This window comes from Gossypium arboreum, chromosome 7, assembly GCF_025698485.1.
Source record: "Gossypium arboreum isolate Shixiya-1 chromosome 7, ASM2569848v2, whole genome shotgun sequence".
In the NCBI taxonomy this organism is placed as follows: Eukaryota; Viridiplantae; Streptophyta; class Magnoliopsida; order Malvales; family Malvaceae; genus Gossypium; species Gossypium arboreum.
In genome coordinates, this window is record NC_069076.1 from 69,535,731 (window position 1) to 69,558,180 (window position 22,450).

Below are 22,450 nucleotides of genomic sequence, written 5' to 3' on the forward strand. Positions count from 1 at the left end.
TAACTAGGAACTTGTAATGTCCATATCGAGTCCTAAATGCCATCTTATGCACATCAGCCTCCTTTACTCTCAACTGATGATAGCTTGAATGTAGATCAATCTTAGAAAACACAGAGGCACTTCTAAATTGATCAAATAAGTCATCTATCCTCAGAAGTGGGTACTTATTCTTGATCGTTAGCTTATTTAACTGGCGGTAGTAGATACACATCCTCATTGTCCCATCTTTCTTTTCACGAAAAGAACAGGTGCTCCCCATGAAGACACACTAGAACGAATGAACCCACGATCCAACAACTCTTGAATCTGAGCCTTAAGTTCAGTCAGCTCTTTCGATGCCATTTGGTAAGGGGCGATAGACACCTGAGATGTGCCAGGAAATAACTCAATCCTAAAATCTACCCCCAGGCTCAGAGGTAACCCCGGTAGCTCCTCAGGAAACACATCTGGAAAATTTATCACAGTTCTGATGTTCTTAACCAAAGAGTTTCCAAAATCAGAAACATAATGTAAGCTAAGAATGTCTCACATCCTCTCCGAACCAACTTTTTTGCTACCAAAGCTGAGATCACATTAGTCAGGTAGTCTCGTCGATCCCCAATTACCACTACCTCACTGTCCTCCTCGGTCCTCAAGATAACCCTTTTTGTTGTACAATCTAGACTTATCTGATGTTTAACCAGCCAGTCCATTCTCAAAATCAGATTAAACTCCCCAAACAGAAGCTCCATTAGATCAGCCAGAAATACTGTCCTTTGGACCTCTAGCGGAACATCTTTATACAGCTTACTCACCTGAATAGATTGCCCCAAAGGACTTAACATAGTTACCTCACTATCAGTACCCTTGATTGGAATCCCCAAGGTTTCAGACACAGTACTAGCTGCATATGAATGGGTAGAGCCTATGTCTATCAATGCTAAATAAGATACATTAAATATTAAAAATGTACCCGTAATGACGTCCGGAACATCTCAGTCCTCACGGCGACGAGCAGCATAAACCAAAGCAAGTTGTCTCACCTCAGTCGATTCAACACCTCTACCCGGTGCTCTCTATCCTCGGCCCATACCATTAACACCCCTGGCCTGACCTCGGCCCCTAGATGGCTGTTGAACTACTTTCAGCGGTTGTACAATACCAGAACCTAGAGCTTGCACCTGATCAGTTCTCAACGGGTAATCCCGAACACGGTGCTCAGTCGACCCACATCTCAAGCACGCCCCAATAGTTCTACAACAATCACCCGGATGGCGTCTACTATAGTGCCCACATGGCGCTACCCCAGTAGGTGCAACAGAAGGCCCAACTCGTATTGGCCCATCAGATTTGGCCTTTTTCTTAGGCCTCATCCTAAAACTCGAGGGCTCTGAATCCCTCTTGTTCTTACCCCTCTCGCGATCCCTATTTTGATGCTCCGCGTGCTTAACATCCTCAATAATCTTAGCCTTCTCAACCAAAACAGCAAACTCACGCTCCCTCACGCTTCCTCTACGGAGCTATCAACACCCTCAGATTATCCCTAAGGTCGTCCTCAAATCGGACACATCTCTCATATTCAGACACCACCATGCCTCACGCATAATGGCCTAGTCTCAAAAATTCGGCCTCATATTCTGCTACTGATCGGTCACCCTGGGTGAGATTTAAGAACTCACGTCTCCTTGCATCAATATAACTGGCTCCCATATACTTACTCTGAAATGCTATCTTAAAATACTCCTAAGTCAACCGTTCGGGCTCGGCACCGTTCTTAATAGTCAGCCACCACTGGTATGTCTCGTCACGAAGCAGAGAAACAGCCCCTTTAAGCTTTTGCTCAGCAGTAAAGTCCAAGTCGTCCATAATTATTTCTGTGGCCTCCATCCAATTCTTGGCCACACTAAGGGTTACTCTAGTGACACCCCGAAATTACTCAGCCTCATTGGATCGGTCCTCAGATCCAGTATTTGGCCTAGCGACCTTCTCCAAAATTCGTATCATGGCTTGGGACAGTGTGTTGTCCCCGGCCGTGCGATCATGAAACCCAGTCTCTGTAGTAGATGCAACTGGTGTCTCGCTCGTATCAAGATTTGACATGTTGCCTAAAGATGAGGACTCAGCTCGAGCCCCCTATAGCCTCTACCCCGACCTTTAGTACCACGTCCGCGGATACCTCGTGCACTCATCGTAAATTTTAGAATTTATCTATATTAACAGTTTTATGCATTAGTTAACAGTTCTGATATTTTATTAACATATATTTTATGCAATATAGTATCAGTAGTTTAGAGTCTGTTATCGCGAATCGTAGTCTCACCACTGGTTTTAATTTACACTTCTTAGAGTGTTTTCAGTATGGTAAACTACCTAAAGTAGTTTCAGAATATTCAAATAATAATTTCAGACAATTCTAAATAGAGTTTCAGAAAACTTATAGGATCGGCGCCAGAGACTCGATGTGCCACATACTTATTCCAAAAATATTTCAAATTATTTACAAATCATTTCTTTAAAACCAATCTTTAAAACTCAAATCCACTGCTGAGTTTTGGAACCTGACTATGATACCACTAAATGTAATACCCCAAACCTGGCCTAGACGTTATGGCCAAATCTAGTGATGTCACATGATAGTACTTTAGAAATCGCATTGACATTAAGACCATATCTCCGTAGGTACCTCTTTTAATTATCTTATGCTATCTTCTAAAACGTGTAATTTGTTTTCAATTATTAACCATTTTCAAAACGTTAAACTTTGTGGAAGCTTTTAAAACCATTTCGTATGCGTGGTGGTTTCATAAAACATTTGATTCTTTTGAAAACTCGAGTTTTCCTACTACTAGTAGTAAAAACAGTAAAAACATCGTAAAATACCAAATTAAGAAAAATTTCGTAAAGGCCTTAATTACATCAAATTTCCCCAAATATAAATTAAATCATAAGTAAACAGAAAATAGTCCAAGTGGAAAAATCGTGTGGCCATCGCTGAGTCTTCCGTTACTTCGATCTGTCTATTGACGGGGGATTACCTGAACAAATAAAATAGAAAAGTGTGAGTTTTTGCAAACTCAGTATGTAATCCCCACAGATAAAACATGCATTCAAACATACATCAGAATATAGTCTGCGGTCAGAGCCCATTACAAAACCAGTCTGGGCCTTAACCCACTAAGATATAGATGTAGAACAGATCATTAGAGTCCTACCAACTAGCCTCTACACCATCTCCGTCCAACCCTACACACTATGTGGGGATAAAATCAACCCACCCATCTTTACACACCAGGCTGTACTGAAGTGCGATACATAATCAGATAATCGTAGCTGAGCTGCCAGATATCTTAAAAGCCTTTCAGAATACTTCCTCCAATATAACATCAACCCAACCCCGATGCAATGCAATATGCATGAATGGCATGTTAAACTGCAGTTTATCAGACTACTCAAACAGTTCAAATTTACATGCTACATGCTTAAATCATACATCATATAACCAGATCACGAAATCAGGGGTCTAAGTAATGCTTACTGACCCGATGACAGGTCACAGTCAACTTGGGTGACCCGTGCAACCTTACAGAATTTTCCAAAAAAATGGGCTCACACACCCATTTGGTCTGCCCGTGTGGGCCCATTCGTTCGTATAGCCCACACGGGTTAATTTGGCCTTGGCCGTGTGATCCCAAAAATCCCACACGCCCGTATGGCCCATACTGCCCGTTTGGTTGAGCCCGTGTCTCGCACACAGCCTAACCGGCCATCACACGGCCGTGTCAAGCACCCGTGTCTTGTGCGCACAACCTGTTTCATCAATCACACACCTGTGTACTGTCACAAGACCTACCACACGGGCGACCACACGCCCGTGTGGCATCGATAGAATCATTTTTTGGCTTTCACCGATTCTTGTTTTCTGGTACACACCTGGTTCGTATCCGCTGCTTACGCAATCCTGAGTTCACCATCACCTATAATTAAACAACGTTTTCCTCAGTTTATATCTAAAAAAATCGAATCAAATTAAACCCAAAATGGAGTGCTCATCCAATGGGCGACCAAACTTACCCTCGAGCAAAAAGCAACGTTTCTGTAACACGAGAACCCGATTAAGGCCTTCGAGCAGTACCTAAACGTAAGTGAAACGATTCCTCCGTTAATCGCTTAATCAAAAATAAAGCTAGAACTCAAGAAGAACCACTTACCGAATCAAGGGAAACAACTGCTGCACGATAGAAAATCGATTGGAAGAGGAACCAAAGAGGAGAAAGAAGATAAATTTCGGCACACAAGAAAAAGAGAAAAACTCGAGGAAAGTTGACAGCAAGGGGAGGAAAAGAGAAGAGGATTAGCTTAAAATTGCCAAAAAGCGCAGAGTAATCAGAAATTCGGTAACCACCTCCCTCAATCCCTTATTTTCCTCCTAAAAACCATCCATTACTCTCCCCCCACAACTCAAACAATCAGCATTTGACTATACTTCAAACTCCTACATGGCAAGAATAATAAAAATAAAGCTCCTGCCCAAGCTCGAACACAGGACCTCTAGCAACCAACACTCTGCTTAACCACCAGACCAGCAAGTCCATTCTAACACATTTTAACCAACTTTTACTTAAGAGCCAACTGAACCCAGTTAAAGCTTTATTCATAAAAATACTAAAAATTTACCTAAAGCTAAGGCTTGAACTTGAAACCTGTCAAACACTTCCTAAGACACTTAACCACTGAAACAGACATGTATGTGTGTATTATTTACAGAAACAATTTATCAATTTTTTTGGGGCGTTCCACATTGAGAATGAGATGTATAGAATGACATACCTGACCATGCTTGCTAAAAAATTACTCATTTTGCCACATACGCTCAAACCTAATAGGGATGTCAAGATATCTGTAACCTCCATTATCTCATTTTCACTTTTACCTCCAAAGTCCAAAGTAAATCTCAAAAAGAAAAAATCATTGTGAATCTACAAAAATCAACATTGCCGCGAGAAATTTTCAATCAAGCCCATTCATCTTTGAATATATATGTACTCTTAATTGATTTTCTTTACTTGTGTAAAAGAATTTCTTTTACAACTTTATATTAATTGAAATATGTTACTTGACAAATTTATTTAGAGTGTGACATAATAATCACTAATTTATATACTAAGAACATAACATAATTATCACTAAAAATATAGTTTACAATTGTATTGATACACTAGTAATATTTATCAATTTCTACAATGTTAATATTTGTAAATAAGTAAGAAATTTTCAAAATATTCACTAATTAATTTTCCATAATAGATGTTTTAATTCTTTGGAAATAATATTTTATTTCCATAATTTCACCCAATAAAGACTAAAGTATTATAAGCAAATAAATACTTAATATAAAATATGTAATGTAGTTATTTTTCATTTTACACAGACCAACTATCAGCCAACTGCCAAACAAGGACTTAATATATTCTAATTTTGTAAAGAGGTGTTTTTCTTCCTTTTGCTCAGCCGAAAAAGTAAAATTGACAATATGCATAAGTAAGAAAATCGAATAAAATTTGAAATTCCAGAGAAACAAACAGGAACAAAAGAAGCAACAATAGAAGGTAGTGAGGATAAGGGATCACAGTTGAGTACTGCGACAGAAACATCAATTTCTATATAAAGGAAACCATACATAGTGCAGTTCCTGTCCTCACAAAAACTAGTTTGGAGACATTAAAAACAACATACATTGATATGTTTTTTTTTTTTTTAAATTAAAATTACATTATTATAACATTGCATCATCGAGACAAGGGAACTAATTTATTCCTCTTTCAACTGATTCGATCCAATCTTCTTCCAGGCCCTTGCTCCCTGCATTATTTGCATAGTAGAGATGGCAAATTTGGGTAACTAGAGATATCCTCTTTCCTTGCAGCACTGAATGGCTCCATCAAACATTTCTTCCACCCCACAATTAAATTCGAAACCTGTGTCCAACAGTTTCTTTGATGACACACCGGGCCATTTCATACCTTTGATTTCTCCCAAGGATCTGCAATCACAACAAGAAGTTGGAGGATGACTCTGCTGTCACTCCATGGTTTTTATTGTTTTATAATGGAAGTTGGGAGAAAAATGCAGATGCACTCACTCTGGTGATGGAATTGGGAACTCTGGGTACTTGCCACCAAGAAATTCAGACAACTTCTCAAGGCTTATGGTGTCGGAAGAACAATTGTATCTTCCTTTTGCATCTGGATATTCAAGCAGGAATATATGTGCCCTTGCCAAGTCATCAACATGCACCATCGATGCATTCAGAAGGAGACTATATTCAGATTGGTTCCCTGTACACATTATTCAGCTTCCTCGTCTTAGTGCACTGCACTTTCTCAGTATAAAACTGTGTATTTTCAATCATTATCATCAAAGTAATGACTTCAGAATGATAGTTAATCAAGAAATGAGGTTATTGATGCAGTTGAAATCTTTGAAGCAAATTAAAAAGTCTATATAGGGATGGGAGAACTAGCAAGCTTGTACCTAGGACCAGAGCCAATGACAAGCGCACTGAGCCAGGGAATTTGGGGCATATGAAAGGACCAACAACCAAACTAGGAATCACCGTCACCACATCCAATCCATGTTGTGTACCAAATTCAAGGGCCGCCCTTTCTGTCAATGTCTTGGAAATCATGTAAGAACGCATGAATGGGCTTAAATTTTCCCTAATGATGTCCACATCAGTCCAAAAACTCTCATCCACCACCTCCACATCCTGCCCGTTGAACATAACAGTGGACGCACTTGAAGTATACACAACTCTCTTCACTGTTTTCGACTTCAAGCATGCCTTCAAGATGCCTAGTGCTCCACTTATTGACCTCTCAGTTACTGCCTCAGATTCTTTGTTTTCAAAATCGACAGGAGTTGCGACATGAAATACTCCCTTGCATCCTTCGATGGCTGCATTGTAACTCTCCGGATCACTAAGATCTGCACTCATGATTTTCAGCTTTTCGGCTGCTCCTGGTAAACTGGTGAGGAAACTAAGGTCTCTTTTGTTTTCTGGTCACATGTCAAACCACTCTTTAGAAAGACAACTAAACATTCAGTTGTTAGAAACCATCAAAAGAAGAGAAAAGAGGGGTGTGCGGATTCATTTTTTTCTGCAAAGCTCCAACAGGAAAGTGGGGGTAAATCATGTACATTTGCTCAAAGTATTAATGTTTTGAAATTTGCATATTTAAATGGATTTGCTTATAAATTGTGATGGTTCAAAAGAAAAAGTGTTCCTTGTTATTTTGAGTAAATTAAGTAGTGTTACCTGAATCGGCCCTAACAGTGGTACGAACAGCATAACCCTCCTGAAGAAGGCTCTTGATGAGCCATGAAGCTACGAACCCAGTACCTCCAGTCACACACACTGCTCCTTTATCTCCTTCCATTTCTCTCTACTCTATTAGTGTATTTTGCATAAAAAATATAATTAAGAAAAGGCTCATATATATATATATATATATATATATAATCTTGAGCTTTTCCTCGTTATTTACAAAAATTCTTGGATGACTCTGTTGTCTGTCATTTTCGATGTGCAACTGTCCGTGTGGTGTCAGTTTAAAGCACGGATGAGTATACATTGAAATATCTCCACCAACATCTTATTCATACTGACAAATTGCATTTTCCACGATGGTTTTGCTTTTTTCTTGAAAGTTCACTGCCAAAGTTGGAGAAACGTATATTTTGACCCTGAATTGGTTAATGCGTGTGGAAGGACTTCAGTATTTTGCATGCTTACGGCATGAAAATCATTACTCTTTATGGTTGGTGAAATTTATTGTTTTCTGTCGGTATTGTAAAATATGAACCTAATTCTGAACAGGGTTCTTCACATTTTAGCAATCAGATGCAATTAAATCTAAAATCTGGGAAATTTTAGATGGTCACCGAGGATAGGGTTCCTTGGCAAACGTTTTTTTGGTATGGTAACTTGGCGTATACGGTAGAATAATTTTTTTTTTAATATTTCAAGGAGTATTTTAGAGCATAGTGGAAACTATTAAGGTATCGGTAAACTAGGCAAAACAGTACATAGTAGCGTTTAATTGGGACCTATTTAGTGATCGTATGTTAGATTTAGAGTAGCTCTTATGAAATTGTTGGAATGGTAGGGTAGGAGAATGTTAGCTTTAGTTGCTTAATTTAGTTAGGATTTTATCGCCAAAAAAAACCTAAAATTTATGTCAATGTTGTAATCTTAGTTATAACCTTAGAATCTTCTCAAGAGTGCTGTCTTGAGCATTGCCGAAAACAGTATTTTCGTGACAGAAATAGAGTGAAACAGTGAAAATCTAAAAGAATTTTAGGGTATATTTAGAAACTATAGAGTAAACGGATGAAAATGTAAATATTATAGTAGTAATTACATCCTCTTATAAGTTACATGGTTGTCCTCCACGTTGTGTTTGATAGTAAAATTGCAATTACAAGTTACAAAATTTAACTTTTTTAAAGTATTAATTATTATAAAAGTTAACAATAATGCTTGAAGAAAAAAATCTTAATAAGTAACAAAAATAAAATTAAATCATTGTATTCAATATGTTAATTCAAGAAAATAATCGACAATACAATTACTAATAAAAATAACAATAAAATCAACATCATGTGCAATTTTATCTAATTGCTCTAACATTTCATATTTGTTGAGTTATTCTCTCTCTAACATTTTACATGCACTCCTTATCATTTGCACAAAGTGCAAAAGTTGAGCTCTAATAACTAAAAGGATTAAATAGCTATAGAACTTTAAAATGGAGGTCCTTATATGGTAATTAGACCATTAAAAATTCTTAGTTGTTAATGATGATAATTCATCCATGGAAAATAAAATAAAGAAAAGGATGAAATTGGAAAGATGAAAAATAAAAGGTGATAAATTAATTAAATAACAAAATATCATCATTTTATGTCATCTTCTTCCCTAAAATGCATGGAAACACTAGGAAAGAGAAAGAAAGCTTTCTTGACTAATTAGGTAAGTATTCAAGTCCCGTTTTTAGTAATTTTTATATTTTTTAGATCAGGATAACATAATCTAGCTATTTTAGGGATCAATTTGTAAAGTTATCAAAGTATGAAAATTTTTTCATGGATGAATATGCTGAAATTTTGAAATTTATGGTAGAATATGAAAGGTTGTTGATAGATAAACAACTTTTACAAAATGAATTTTGATGAAAATATGATTTAGGGACTAAATTGAAAAGTTGTAATATTCATAGAAAAATTCTAAATTTTATGAAATACATTTCTTGTAAATGTTACATGTGAAAATTGGCTAGACATGGAACAAGGATTAAATTGCATGAATTTTAGTTTCCGAGCCTGAGGACGAAATCATCATTAATTAAAAGTTTAAGGGCAAAATGGTGATTTTGCCTTAAGATGTGAATTTGATTGAATTGAGTTTAAATTGTGTTAAATTGATGTTAAATTTACTCGTATAGATCTAGATAGACCAAATTTGGAGTTAGAACGAGGAAAAGAGAAAAATGTAGAATTAGTGGATTTTACGTACACGAACATTTGGCTAGGTAAGTTCGTGTAACTAAATTGTGTATATTTACATGCTTGAATTAAATGTTGTGATTGTGAATTGTATAAATATCATATATATATATATATATATATATATAACATTGAAAACATATCCAACAAAGCCCAATAAGTGATAATGCCTGAAATAAATGATAATGCTCAATAAATGATAAATGATAAAAATGTTACTTTTATGCTTGAAATGAATGTGGAATGTGTTTATTTGAATTATATGAATATTGTAAATGTAGGAAGTAATCACATGCTTGAAAAATATTAAATCTCGTTTGAATAATTGAAAGTGTAACGCCCTAATTTTCGGGAATTCTGTAAAAGTTGTAAAATTTAAAATTCTGTGTTCTATTTGTTATGTGTAGGATTAATCATGTTGGTGGGCCTCTAAAAGGCCCAAGCTTAGGATAAAACCCGGTAGTTTTAATTAAATTTAATTTTATAAGAGAAAGGGGTTCTGATAAATTGGGCTTTTAGGAATTATTTGTGAAAAATGGGTCACAAGGAAGCAAGTGGTAAAGTGGCATGTGACACCACTGGGAAGGTTGTAGTGGCGTGTGGAAGCTTGGGAGGACCTGTGTTCAAGTCACAATGACAACAAATTAAGTGATTAATTTTATGTACAGAAAGGGAAGTAGTGGAACTAAAATAAAAGTCCTGTCAGGAAGAGTTTAAGAGGGTAAGGGATTGAATAAGGATAGAGATAAGGAGGAAATCTAGGAGCTGATTGGGGTGAGTGTGTTGGCGAATTTTGGACTCTTGAGGAGCAAGAGGTGGCCGCCAAGGGTTTCTTTAGGGGGTAAATTCGCTAGGTTAAAGTGCCAGATAAATTCGGCAATAGGGAGGGAGTTGTGCCGCTTGCTGCTTTTCTCACCTTCTCCCTTTAGCCATTTTTGCTTTCTTCTTATTCTTCTTTCCTCCATTGCCGAACCTTCCTACCATCTTGTTCATCTCCATTTTTCCCTTCAACCGTTTCAAAACCTTCATAGCCTTTGGCCATAAAAAGCCGAAATCCCGAAAGCTTGATTCTTTTTGTGCCGATTTCTTTTAACCAAAACCACATCTCTTCTCTTCATCATTTGTGGCTGATTCACCAGCCCTCTAAAACCTCAAGTTTTGACGACAAGACCATAGCAAAACCCTCTCGTTTTACCTTTCTAAACACAAGTTGCAAAAAGCCGAAAACCCCACATTAAAAGGAACTTGGCCGAATACTGAAGTCACTGAAAGCTCGACTTTTGTTATCATCTGAGGGCTTAGATCTATATCGGGATCGAGTGGGAAACTCATTGGAAGCATTCACTAAGGAATCGGTGGTAAGTCTTCTCCAAAACCTAGTCTTCTTACATATTTTAGGAAAAGCCGAAATCCCTAAAAGTTAGGGAGGTTGTCGATTTGGACTTGTAATCCTGAGGGGTCGTAATAACTATTTTGTTTTGGTAATAACGTGATTTAGAGGTGGTTGATCAAGGGCTTGGACAGGTGGAACGATCGGATCTTTGGAGTTAACCATAGTTCGGCAGTAAGGTAAGAGCAATAAGGGTTTTAGGCATGTTTGGCCGAATGTGGTAAGGGATTATATACTCAATTTTATTTCGATATTTGGAGTAATATTAAGTGATTCGATTGTAGGCAATTCGTGTGTAGATCTCGTCGAGGAAATCCCAAAAACAGGTGTGTAACTGACACCCTTTCATAGGCTAGATCGGCAAAAGCCGAAAAGCCGAAATGCCAAAAAGCCAGTATTTTGGGCACTTGCGAGTGTGCGAATGCTCGTAAGACGTATGGGTAATTATTGCTGGTAATCAAAAGTGATAAAACTGTAGTACGCTCTATTTCGTGCGTTTTGATAGTTTGGGCTTAATGGGCCAAAACTGGGTCAATGAGCCAACGGGCCCAATTCGGTAAGAACACTCGGTAAGTGTTTCTGGCTAAACGTAATGGCTACGATATGCATGAAAACCTTAGAAATAGTTAGATGTACTAGAGTACCCCTATGTATGCAAAATTACCATTATACCCCTATGTATGCAAAATGACCTCTATACCCCTAGGGTTAATTTTGTCTGAAAAGCATGATGAATTAAATCTGTATGATGTATGCCATGAATGTATATCTGTTGCATGGGGACATGGGTTATATTATGGAGGAAGCGTCCTGGTGGCTATGCCACAAATTATCTATTCTGGTGGCCTCATCACGATATTCGCTTCCGTGGCACCGCCACAACATATTCAGATCTGGTGACTCACACATTTTCAGATCCGCGACCATGCTGCATATTTCGTATGCGTAGCGGTTGGGTGGGTCGAGTAGTCTCCCACATGGTGAAAGGATGGTATGGGGTGTATGTGGTTGGATATGGTTGGGTTTCGCATAAGCATGATATATCTGCTCGATCCGCTTCGGGCCTATGGGCTTTATTCGATATCTGCTCGCTAAGGCCAACTTATTCGCTCTCTATGGTTTGAACCGATTTAGGCTATGGTTGGGTTGAATTACACATCGAGTTTTCCAAAACTCACCCTTATTTTCATCCTCGCAGTAATCCTCAACCATAGTGGGCTTGGAGTCGTGAGAGATTTGGATCGCCACATGTTTCTCGAACTCGGTTTCTTTCTCGTGAACTGGACGCCCTTTTAATTTCATCTATGGTTTTGGGTTTTAAGTGTAATAAGGCCTTTTAATTATTTTTATGGTTTTAATTACTTTTATTATTTTATTTTACTATGATGAAGAAAACTATGATGACTAAGGAAAATGGGTTAGCTTTAGGACGCGCGTTTCAAGAACATTAAGGATTTCAAAATAACACGATTACAAGTAAGACTTCCGCTAAGCAAACGTTTTCAAACTTAATCATTTTCTTAAGATAGACATAACTAGACGGTTTTCTCAAAATTATACGAGTCGTTAAGGTGTGGCAATGGTGGTGTGCATGTCTAAGATTGGATCCGAAGGAGCTTGGTACTTAAGCGATCCGACGGACTCACCTCCTCTTCTTCCCGGTTTCCTACCGGTGCATGCTTCTATTCACCTTAACTCGCTTTAAAAGTATCTTTACAACCCCAACTAAGTTTTCCAAACTAAGTAAAACGGAACGTTTTGAACGCATCGATGTGGCGCACCGGATCCGGTCATAACTTCTAGGCCGGGTTTGGGGTGTTACAGAAAGTCGATGGATACAGTATTTTCCTGTATTAATATTAAGGTCCTGCATATGTCGCGGATGGGATTTATCTCAGACGAGTAACTTAATAAAAGCCCTCTTGAGCATCCTGATGTATAGTTCCTGTAGGCATCCTGATTGGTAGTGGTTTAGCATGTGTTGCGCACTACCGCAGCTCTTTATGAACGTCTTGCTACATGATTCGATCAGTTGTGATCTATCATATAATGCAGACACAAACAGAGCTCTACGTGAGCGTCCTAATATAGGCTCTTATGAGGTTCATGACATTGCTCGCTTGAACTCCCTGTTACCTTATTCGGTGCTCCTTAATATTATCTCTTTGAAGATATCTGATAAGCTCTACGAGCTTCCTAAGTAAAACTCTTATGAGTTTCCTGTTTGGCCCGGATAAGTGCCCTGTTACATGGCTCATCTGAGAATCCTGATATGTGGCTCAAGAGTGTGCTCCCTAGTTATGTGCCCTATCGGTAACCTTGAATACGAATTGACGAATCCTAATTTGTACACCTCGAGTGTACTACCTGTGTATCCATCGATATTTCAGATAAAGTCAATGGGAAAAATACTGACATGAGAAGACATGAATAAAAAATGAGTTATTACACATATCTGTCTGAAATAATGATGATAAATGATAATTATGGAAATATGAGATAATGATATTTGTACATGAGATTTATTTGATGAATATGTTCATCCTTGATTACAGATTTGTACACCTTGAGTATACTACTTGTGTGACATTGATATTTTGAATGATATGAGTAAAGTTCTGATATGAAATAATCAGAACTCGAGATGAATTATTATGAAAATATACTTGTAATATAAAGATATAATTTATACATGTTAAATGAATATGTGAAGTGGAAAGCATATATGCCTAGAAACCTGATTGTTGTAAAGCCCATATATGTTTCTTGATGATATTGCAAATGTATGACTAACAAGGGCAATGAGGATATGTATAGGGTTTGAGATCAAATTCATTGAATGTGCCTTACATTTTTATCTTGAAATAGAATGAATGGTAAGTTAAGTACCACGTTATACAAACTTACTAATTATTATATGCTTACTTAGTTTTATTTCCCTATTTTATAGTAAATCAGAAGCTCGTTGGATGGAAGCTTGGTGAAGATCACTCACATTATCCATCGACCTATTATGATTATTTCATGATGATAACATAAGTGTTTATTATTGATTGATTGAGATAGGTTAAACGAGTATGCTTATAAAAGGTAAGATTAAAAGCATGAATGCATGTAATAATATATCATGTTAAATAATAAAATTAGCTTGGTTACCATACTTGAATTGGCTGATATATGTGTGTAAGTGATTTAGCAGGTTGATGGCAAGGTTTGAGTGAGAAATAAGGCTAGAAAATGGCTTTATTTTGTCTACATAGGTAGACACACGGGCGTGTGTCTTGACCGTGTGTGACACAGCCTGGCACATGGGTATGTGGTTTGGCCGTGTGTCCCTTGCATCCTAAAATTTAGAAATAGAATGCTCATAATTTGGCACACGGTAGAGACACGGGCGAGTGTCTCGGCTGTGTGTGCTACATGGCCTAAAACAAGGGTGTGTGTCTTGGCCGTGAAACCTGCACCTTAATGTTTTGCAAGTTAGAGAGTTACACGGTTGGGGACACTGCCGTGTGACCTATTTCATACACCACACGACCTAGGAAACGGGTGTGTCATTTGATCGTTTGAGCTACATGGCCTATCCACACGGGCGTATGACCCCTGTACATGGGAGAAATTGTGAAATTTTACGAAAAATTTCCTGTGTTCTCGATTTAGTCCCAACTTGATTCCAACATTTATAATGGGCCTCAAAGATCCATTCAAGGGACGATATGGCTAGTTTTGGAAATGAACAGTATTTAACATGAATTATCTATAATTATTCTGTAAACTTCGATAATATTCTGTAACCCTGTTCTGGCGACGGATATAGGTTAGGGGTGTTACATCATTACTCATTGGTCCTCAATTTCTTCCTCATGGGAATTGGAATTTGTGTCATTAACATTATCAAGATTTTCTTCTTCTATATACCTTTTAAAGTATAAATCATCCCAATTTCTCCTACAAATAAAGTTATGAAGTATGCAACATGCTAGTACGATCCAACCTTACTTTTTTTATACTATATTGAGGTGGTGGTGTTACTATGAGAAATCTTTTTTTAGAACAACAAACATTTCTCATCCACATTTTGAAGTTTTGAATATCTCAAATTAAAAAGTTTGTGAGTTGTATTTGGTGCTAGTGTCTAGTTCTATTCTCTCAAATGATAACTTACCTCACAATATGGTACAAGAAAATCTTTTGTATTTTCATAATCAATATCTACTATATAATATATTTCAACAAATAATAACATATAACATTTTGAATAATTGATAAGAAAATAAAATAAAAACTTTGTGATCATCAATTAGGGACAACGAGTAGCTTGTACCTAATACCAGAACCAATGGTAAGGGGATGAAAGGACCAACCACAAACCATGAAGCTATGAACCTTGTACCTCACTATCACACAAATTGTTTCGTTTCCCCTTTCCATCTCTTCATTATATTTCTCTTTAACAAGTTTTATTTATAAGAGTACTTGTATAAGATATTAATACCCAAATTTGAAATATTCCCTTCATTTGGTTCCATCAATTGAATATATTCCTCTATAATAAAAAAAAAGGGTAAAAATACACCAACAGTCACTTAACTTTAACATCAATAACAAAAAAATCATTCAATTTTCAATTCAATCACTCAACTTTCAAAAACTAGCAAATCATTCATACTAACCATTTTCTGTTACAAACTTCACAGAAAGCTGACCTGTTATGCCACTATGTGAATGACCCCAATTTAAAACTCTGGTTGGGCTGGATAGTAAAAGAAAAAACAAGAAGAGAAAAAAAGAAAAAGAAGAAAAGGATGAGAAGAAGAAGAGAGAAATTCTAGAGTGGTTCAGCAGCAGCATGAGGTTATGGATTGTGGCGATGGCAATAGGGTAAGCTTCATAAAGAATAGTTTTGGTGACAAGAACGGTTGAGAGCTTTTCTTCGTCGTATCTGGCCAATTGCACCATCTCAATCGTTTAGGAACAAAAAAAAATCTTTTGCTACAATATCCAGTCTGATTTCAAATTTGGGATCTTGCTAATCATAGACCCAACCCAAAATTTCACTTATCGGCATTTGTCTACCCCTTTGGAGGAATTGCTTTCTTTGTTCCCAAAAATGATGGGTTCAATGGATTGTTTGGATTATCTGGATATTCCTCTTGTTTTTCTTTTGATTTTGTTTTATGCAACTTAATAATGTTGGCATGGAGTTAGTGTTGTTTAGCTTAATTGATGACCATTTTGTTTATATCATCATATCCCATGAATATCTAGACAAATCTAATTCATTTTGGTTCTTGAATAGCTACAATGTTGCTTTGGAAGATTTTCTCCTTACTGATTTGGTTGTGGGTACTGATAGTTTGACTCCAAATTGTCTCTAATCCCATTTCGATCTGGTTTTTTGAAAGTTAAGGGCTTCGGGCAGTTGAAAAAGATAGTAGGATCCCAATCGTGGTGGCTCTTCTATTAGGGGGAGGAGTTGAAAAAAAGGATAGTTTGGTGTGTAACTCCTTATATCCTGCTCAGTCGCCGAACCCGAATATCAAGATGTCACACTACCATCTCACATCATAAGCATTACAAATTGTCTCGTTATTAAGCACACATCTTCCGATTTAGTTTTTGAATAATAACAAGTCACACATGTTCCAGTCATCATTAAAACATGTTCAACATTCATCAAACAAAATTAAAACGAGAATTAAACACGCTTTTAGGCCACCAAACAAAGATTCAGAATTATTCACATAGGTATCGATACTAAATCAAAGGTATCGATATTTCTTTCAAATGATATCGATATTGCTTGGAGAATCGATACCAAAAAAGCATCGTTTCTCTCTTAAAATCAAAATATCAGAATTTATCGGTACCTTTCATAAAGTATCGATTATTCTACCCCAAGTATCGATTCTTGTGATATGGTATCGATACCAAATTATGTTAGCACTTTCAAAAATCATGGAGGTATCATTTCAAAACACGAATATCGATACTTCTTCTTTAAACCACAAAAATTCAGCAGTTTAAGACATATAATCCATTCAAAAACTAACTACTCAACATGCAACTTTTACCTTATTAAGTAATCACCAAAACAACTACAATAACGGTTCAATCATCGAAAACTTGTCCGAGTAAGCAAATGATATAACAAGAACAATATCTGTAAATCTTAAGAGAAAGTAAGCTATGAAAGTAATCAAAACATTAAGACAAAATTCATGCAACAGTTCTACCAAATTATTCAACGTTAGTTGACCATATATGCAGTTCATGGCACTTCAACATAGCAAATATTTAAACCAAAACAATATCAATGAAATAATTATAGAATCCATCAAAAGTGTTAGATAACTAAACCCATAAAATATCATGAGGACCACAATAATAATTGATCAAAGTCTAATCACACTGCCTTATACCCATAGTTCAAAGAATAATATTAATACCATCTATGCAAATATCACTTCCTTGGTATCCCCACATCACTCACACCATAAACGCTAAATATCTACAATGGTTAGAGAGAGTGGGTGAGCTTAAACAAGCTCAGCAAATGTCAAAGAGTAACCACAATGTATACACAACATTAAAGGTTAAATAAGAGCATGTTATAACACATTCACAGGCATATTCTAACCAAGTCACAATAACATATTCACGCTTCATTAAATCATAAAACTAACATATACTCCTACATGCAATTACACTCAACTCATTTATATATGTAATTCATTTAACAATAATTCATCAAGACTAAACAACATATACATGCTTTAATGACTCACAAGTCTAACTTATATATTCACATGTATTAACAAGTTAAATGATAACGACCCAAACTACAATTACATACACAATTTACCATGAGAACATACTAACATTTTCATGAAACTTAAATCAACTCATTTAGCATATTAATTACATGTTTATGCATCCATCTCGCATCGTATTATCACAATACATAAGATCACATTTAAACGATAATTTGGAACTTGAGGTTATGAAACATAAAAGTGGGCTCTATCACCACACATCGGATATACGGATCTCTAGCACATCAAATTGCTCGTAGAGTCGAACATATCCCAAAAGTGTAGCATAAAGCTAACACTCTCCTATTACATCAAACATGTCCCGTTGAATGGAGCTTAACTCACATTCCCTTATCTCTCCAACCTATCTCAGGGCCTTAATGCTCAAAAACACAATATATATAAGTGAGTTATGCCAACTATAGCCAACGGTTTAAAGAGATCACAAGGCCAAAATATCCACAATTACACATTTTTAATTACTGATTTAATGCAAATCATCTCTATTTATATTCATCAATTTATATCACAATTTGTACACAATGCATGCTAATCAGATTCACATTTAATTGCTCTTTAAGTGCCATAATAATGCTCATTAAGCCATCACCTATCCAACCATATATGAGTGCATTAAAATCAATACATCATATATCACATGCAAGTATTCTCACATATTTCTTGTCATAATAATATCACATTCCAGAATTCAACACATATATCTTACCAAAATTCCACTTGCTTTCACTACATATTTGCATTATTAGTATATCATTATCACTGTCATTTTGCATGTACATCATGCCCACAACACAACACAATGCACAATAGTCATCACAAATATCTCATATCATAATATCGTATCATAATATCAATCTACAATTATTCACATAATCACATAATTAGCCAAAAAAAGGTAAGGGAAATAGAAAGCTTACACTCGAAACTTAGGATAGGGGTTTAGGTTATTCCTAATCTCCCAATTAACACTATGAATCGTGTTTACAAGTAGCAATTCCAAACACTCACCTATCACGCTTTCGCCTAATTGCTAAAAGTTTATAGTTTTTCCTTGCCTTTTGCCTTGCTCATAGAAGGCTTCAATGGTTTCGATGCTTCACACATAATAATTTTTTACACACAATATACAGAATCAACAATCAGCCAAGACTCACTTCAAACAATCAAAACACAAGCCTAAGCTAAATTCTCTTTTAGTCGAAACCTTCAACATAGCAAAATTAAATTTCAATTATCTCGGTCTATACTAAATCTTTTTGCCTAAAACTGATTATGTTTATCTAATTATTCACCTACGACTGACTCTCAACCTTTAAACTACTCAAAATTACCAAATTCATGGTATCAAATTTTTGACATGTTTTTGGCAATTTTCACAAAAAATTATTAAAATGTTGGAAATCTTCAAAAAAAATTTAAAGTAAGTTTAAAACCTTCTAATCATGTCAAAACTAATTGAAAAACACTTTGAAACCATGTTTTTTTCCAAAATCTCAAAATCCACCATTAACGACCCAAATTTTGACTTTTATTTAAAACATGAGATTTAACGGCTAAAAATTCAGTTTAAAGGATCAAATAACATAAAAAAAAACTAATAAGGAATCGAATCGTTACCTTAGTTGACGAAAAACTGAACATTTGATTGAAAACCCCAAAAACCCAAAAATTCAACAATAGAGAAATTTATGGTGTTCTTAGATGTTTTTCTTGAAATACTATGAAGATTTATGGTTTGGGGAATGATAGAAATCTAAGTAATTAAGTTTGGGAATCAAAATTGAATGAAAAAAGCTTTGGAATGCAATGGATGACAAAACAAAAATATGGACAAGAAACTAAAATGGGTTTTATAAAGATGAAGGAGAAAAATAGTGTGAAAATTAACATTTAGTTTAATTGCCTTTTAAAAACTCATACTTTAGACCACTTTACAAATCAGTCCTTATTTCAAAATTGAAAGTCTTTTAAACATTATTTTCAAAAAGTGATTTAATTTCCAAAATGTCATAGGCAAAAAACAATTCCGAATACCATGCTAATAAAATTTTCGAGCTCACTAGAGCTAAAATCCCTATTTTACCCTTGAAACTTTTCGGACAAATTTTGTGGTGTGACATGGTGGTTTGAAGGTTAATGATTGTGACGCTAAAGATGGTTGGGGCAAAGGCAGCGACAGTGAGATTGTTGGAATGAAGGAGAAGAAGTATAAACATATTGAGCCACTTACGTAAAAAGTAAAAATATTGGGCCATTTATTAAAAAAGAAAAAAGGAAGGATGAAAAAAAAACAGTCACTCAACTTTGCCTCATCCAACGTGGTAAGTTAACTAGCTGACGTAGCCAGTTAATTGGTCACGTCACCTATCCTGTTAAGCATGTAATGTTAATGGTTGACTAATTTGTCACTTTTCGATAACGTTAGTGATTGATTTGTTATTTTTAAAAATTGAGTGACTGAATTTAAAGTTGAGTTTCTGCTAGTGTAATTTACCCTAAAAAAGAAATTAATCACGAGCAGAGCAAATAGGTTTGAGTGATATACTCATAGGAAGAGCAAAAAACTGCATACAATTATCTCCAAAACAAACTAATATATAATAAGTCCATGAAAACACAAGCATCCAAACATGAAAAATGCAAATAAATACATTTAAATTTTCATGTAATTAGAGCAAAAGAATCCTATAATCTTCAAAAGAAGTATTGCATCAACATCGTCTATTCATTGAATCGTATTAGGCTTTCTTTGCTTATGCAATGAAACAATGAGTTAACATCATTCCTACAGATTCCACACCATGTTTATGCTTACTAGAGAAAGCCTTTCTTCTTGCAACTTTTAATAATTCCATCATATATATCCTCAACCCCATACTTGAATCTGAAAACCAAGTCTAAGAGCCTCTTTGATGACAAACCGAGCAATTTAGCACCTTCAATTCCTTCTAAGGTGCTGCATGACAAGGATTAAAAAATTTTCTTTTACTCCAAACATTAACATAACATGAGTTGTAATTAAAATAAAAATAAAAATTCTACTCACTCTACAATTAAGAATTCTGGATGGTTAGTTCAAAGAATTTCAACCATCTTTGGAGCAGTAACCATATCAGAGGAACAATTATACCTTCTTTTTGCCTCAGGATGCTCAAGCAGGAAGATGAATGTCCTTGCCAAATCATCTATATGCACCATTGCAAGATTGAGAAGAAGATTATTGTTTTTCCTACTCTCTGAACAAATAATCAATAGGATAATCTACCTCTGTATATACCTCTGTATATGCTAGAATTAAGTGACCCAAATCCTTATTTAAATAAAATACAGTGGTAAAATAAAATAAAAGTAAAATCCATGTAGAACTATAACTTTTTCTAGAATAAGGTTTTTTTAAACCTTATTAAACTCCATCTATTTGATATTGATTAGAATAAGATGTTTCAATCTTACAACACTCCTATTAGAATATAGTTTTACAAGCCTATAAATAGAGATAGTCTACTCCTCTTGTAATCATTCGAATTCGACATAGTGAATTTTCTTCTCCTTTGCCCGTGGTTTTTTCCCGAAAGGGTTTCCACGTAAAAATCTATGTGTTCTTTATTTTTATTTTCTTTTCTTTGCGATATATTGCCATTAGCGACATTATATTTTTTACAAATTAGTATAAGAGCTTTCGGTTTGTTGATTTTGATCAAGGTAATGGTGTAATATCCCGAATTAGGGCCTAATCGGAATAGTGGTTTCGTGACCACAAATTCGAGATAGAAATAATTATTTTATAATTATTTTGAGGTTTATGATATGAATGCATAATTGTGTGAAGATTTCGTGAAGAAATTTTGGGCATAACGAGTTTAATTTAAAGTTAGGGACTAAATTGAATAAGTTGCAAAATTTGCATTCTAGAAGTTTTTAGTATGAAATTACTTTGAAATATTAATTAGGAGGTCTTAAATAGCAATTTTACCAATTTTAAGTTCATGGAAAAAATTAGGACATGGAAGGAATTTTTGAAAAGTTTAGTAGTAAGGGTATTTTGGTCATTTAGTTATTAAAATGAGTTAAAACAAAATTAAAAGCCAATTTTGTCCATCTTCTTCATTAGGCCGAAATTTCAAGGGTTCTCCATAGCTATGGTTTGTTTCAAGCTTCCAAGCTCCATAGTAAGTGATTCCAAGCCCGCTTTTAATGATTTTTACGTTTTTGAGATCCCTAACTCGATAAAGCTTATGTTAGCAATAATTTAACCTAGGGTTGATATTTGGAAAAATACCCATAGGTGAAATTTGTGTATTTTGATGTTTTATGATAGAATATGAAGTTTTAAATTATGTTAGACAACTTGTACTACTCGATTTTAAGCAAAAACGAGTAAAAGGGCTTAATCGGTAAAAATACCTAATAGTCACAAGTACATGTTAGAGTGAGAATTTGATGTTTCCATAGAAGAGAAAAGTGATCAGCATGTTGTAAAACATAAGAATAAGGAATAAAGTTTAATCCCGAGCCTAGGGGCAAAAATGTAAATATGCAAAAGTTTAGGGTAAAATTGTAATTTTGCCAAAATTTGAGTTAAGGATTAATTTGATAATGTGAGTATTAAATAAGCTAAATGTGTTATTTTAGATCAAGAAAGACGTGGAATCGACCTCAATAGAGGAAAAGAAAAGATTGT

General features: G+C 35.5%; 2 protein-coding genes and 1 pseudogene across 2 annotated transcripts; all 3 read right to left on the reverse strand.

Moving 5' to 3' along the window:
• Window positions 1-213: 213 nt before the first annotated feature.
• LOC108472851 (uncharacterized) lies at window positions 214-1,352 on the reverse strand. Its single transcript, XM_017774411.1, has 3 exons — window positions 1,073-1,352; window positions 530-919; window positions 214-446 (listed from the first exon to the last, which is right to left on the reverse strand). The coding sequence occupies exons 1-3, from the start codon at window positions 1,350-1,352 to the stop codon at window positions 214-216; spliced, it is 903 nt and encodes a 300-aa protein (XP_017629900.1).
• Window positions 1,353-5,589: 4,237 nt separating this feature from the next.
• On the reverse strand, window positions 5,590-7,601 carry LOC108470589 (vestitone reductase-like). Its single transcript, XM_017771948.2, has 4 exons — window positions 7,295-7,601; window positions 6,511-7,035; window positions 6,119-6,314; window positions 5,590-6,019 (listed from the first exon to the last, which is right to left on the reverse strand). Exons 1-4 carry the CDS (start codon window positions 7,413-7,415, stop codon window positions 5,878-5,880), a joined length of 984 nt encoding a protein of 327 aa, XP_017627437.1. The 5' UTR covers window positions 7,416-7,601; the 3' UTR covers window positions 5,590-5,877.
• Window positions 7,602-20,583: 12,982 nt separating this feature from the next.
• The window catches only part of LOC108465954 (vestitone reductase-like), a 33,545-nt pseudogene continuing 31,678 nt past the window's right edge, over window positions 20,584-22,450 (reverse strand).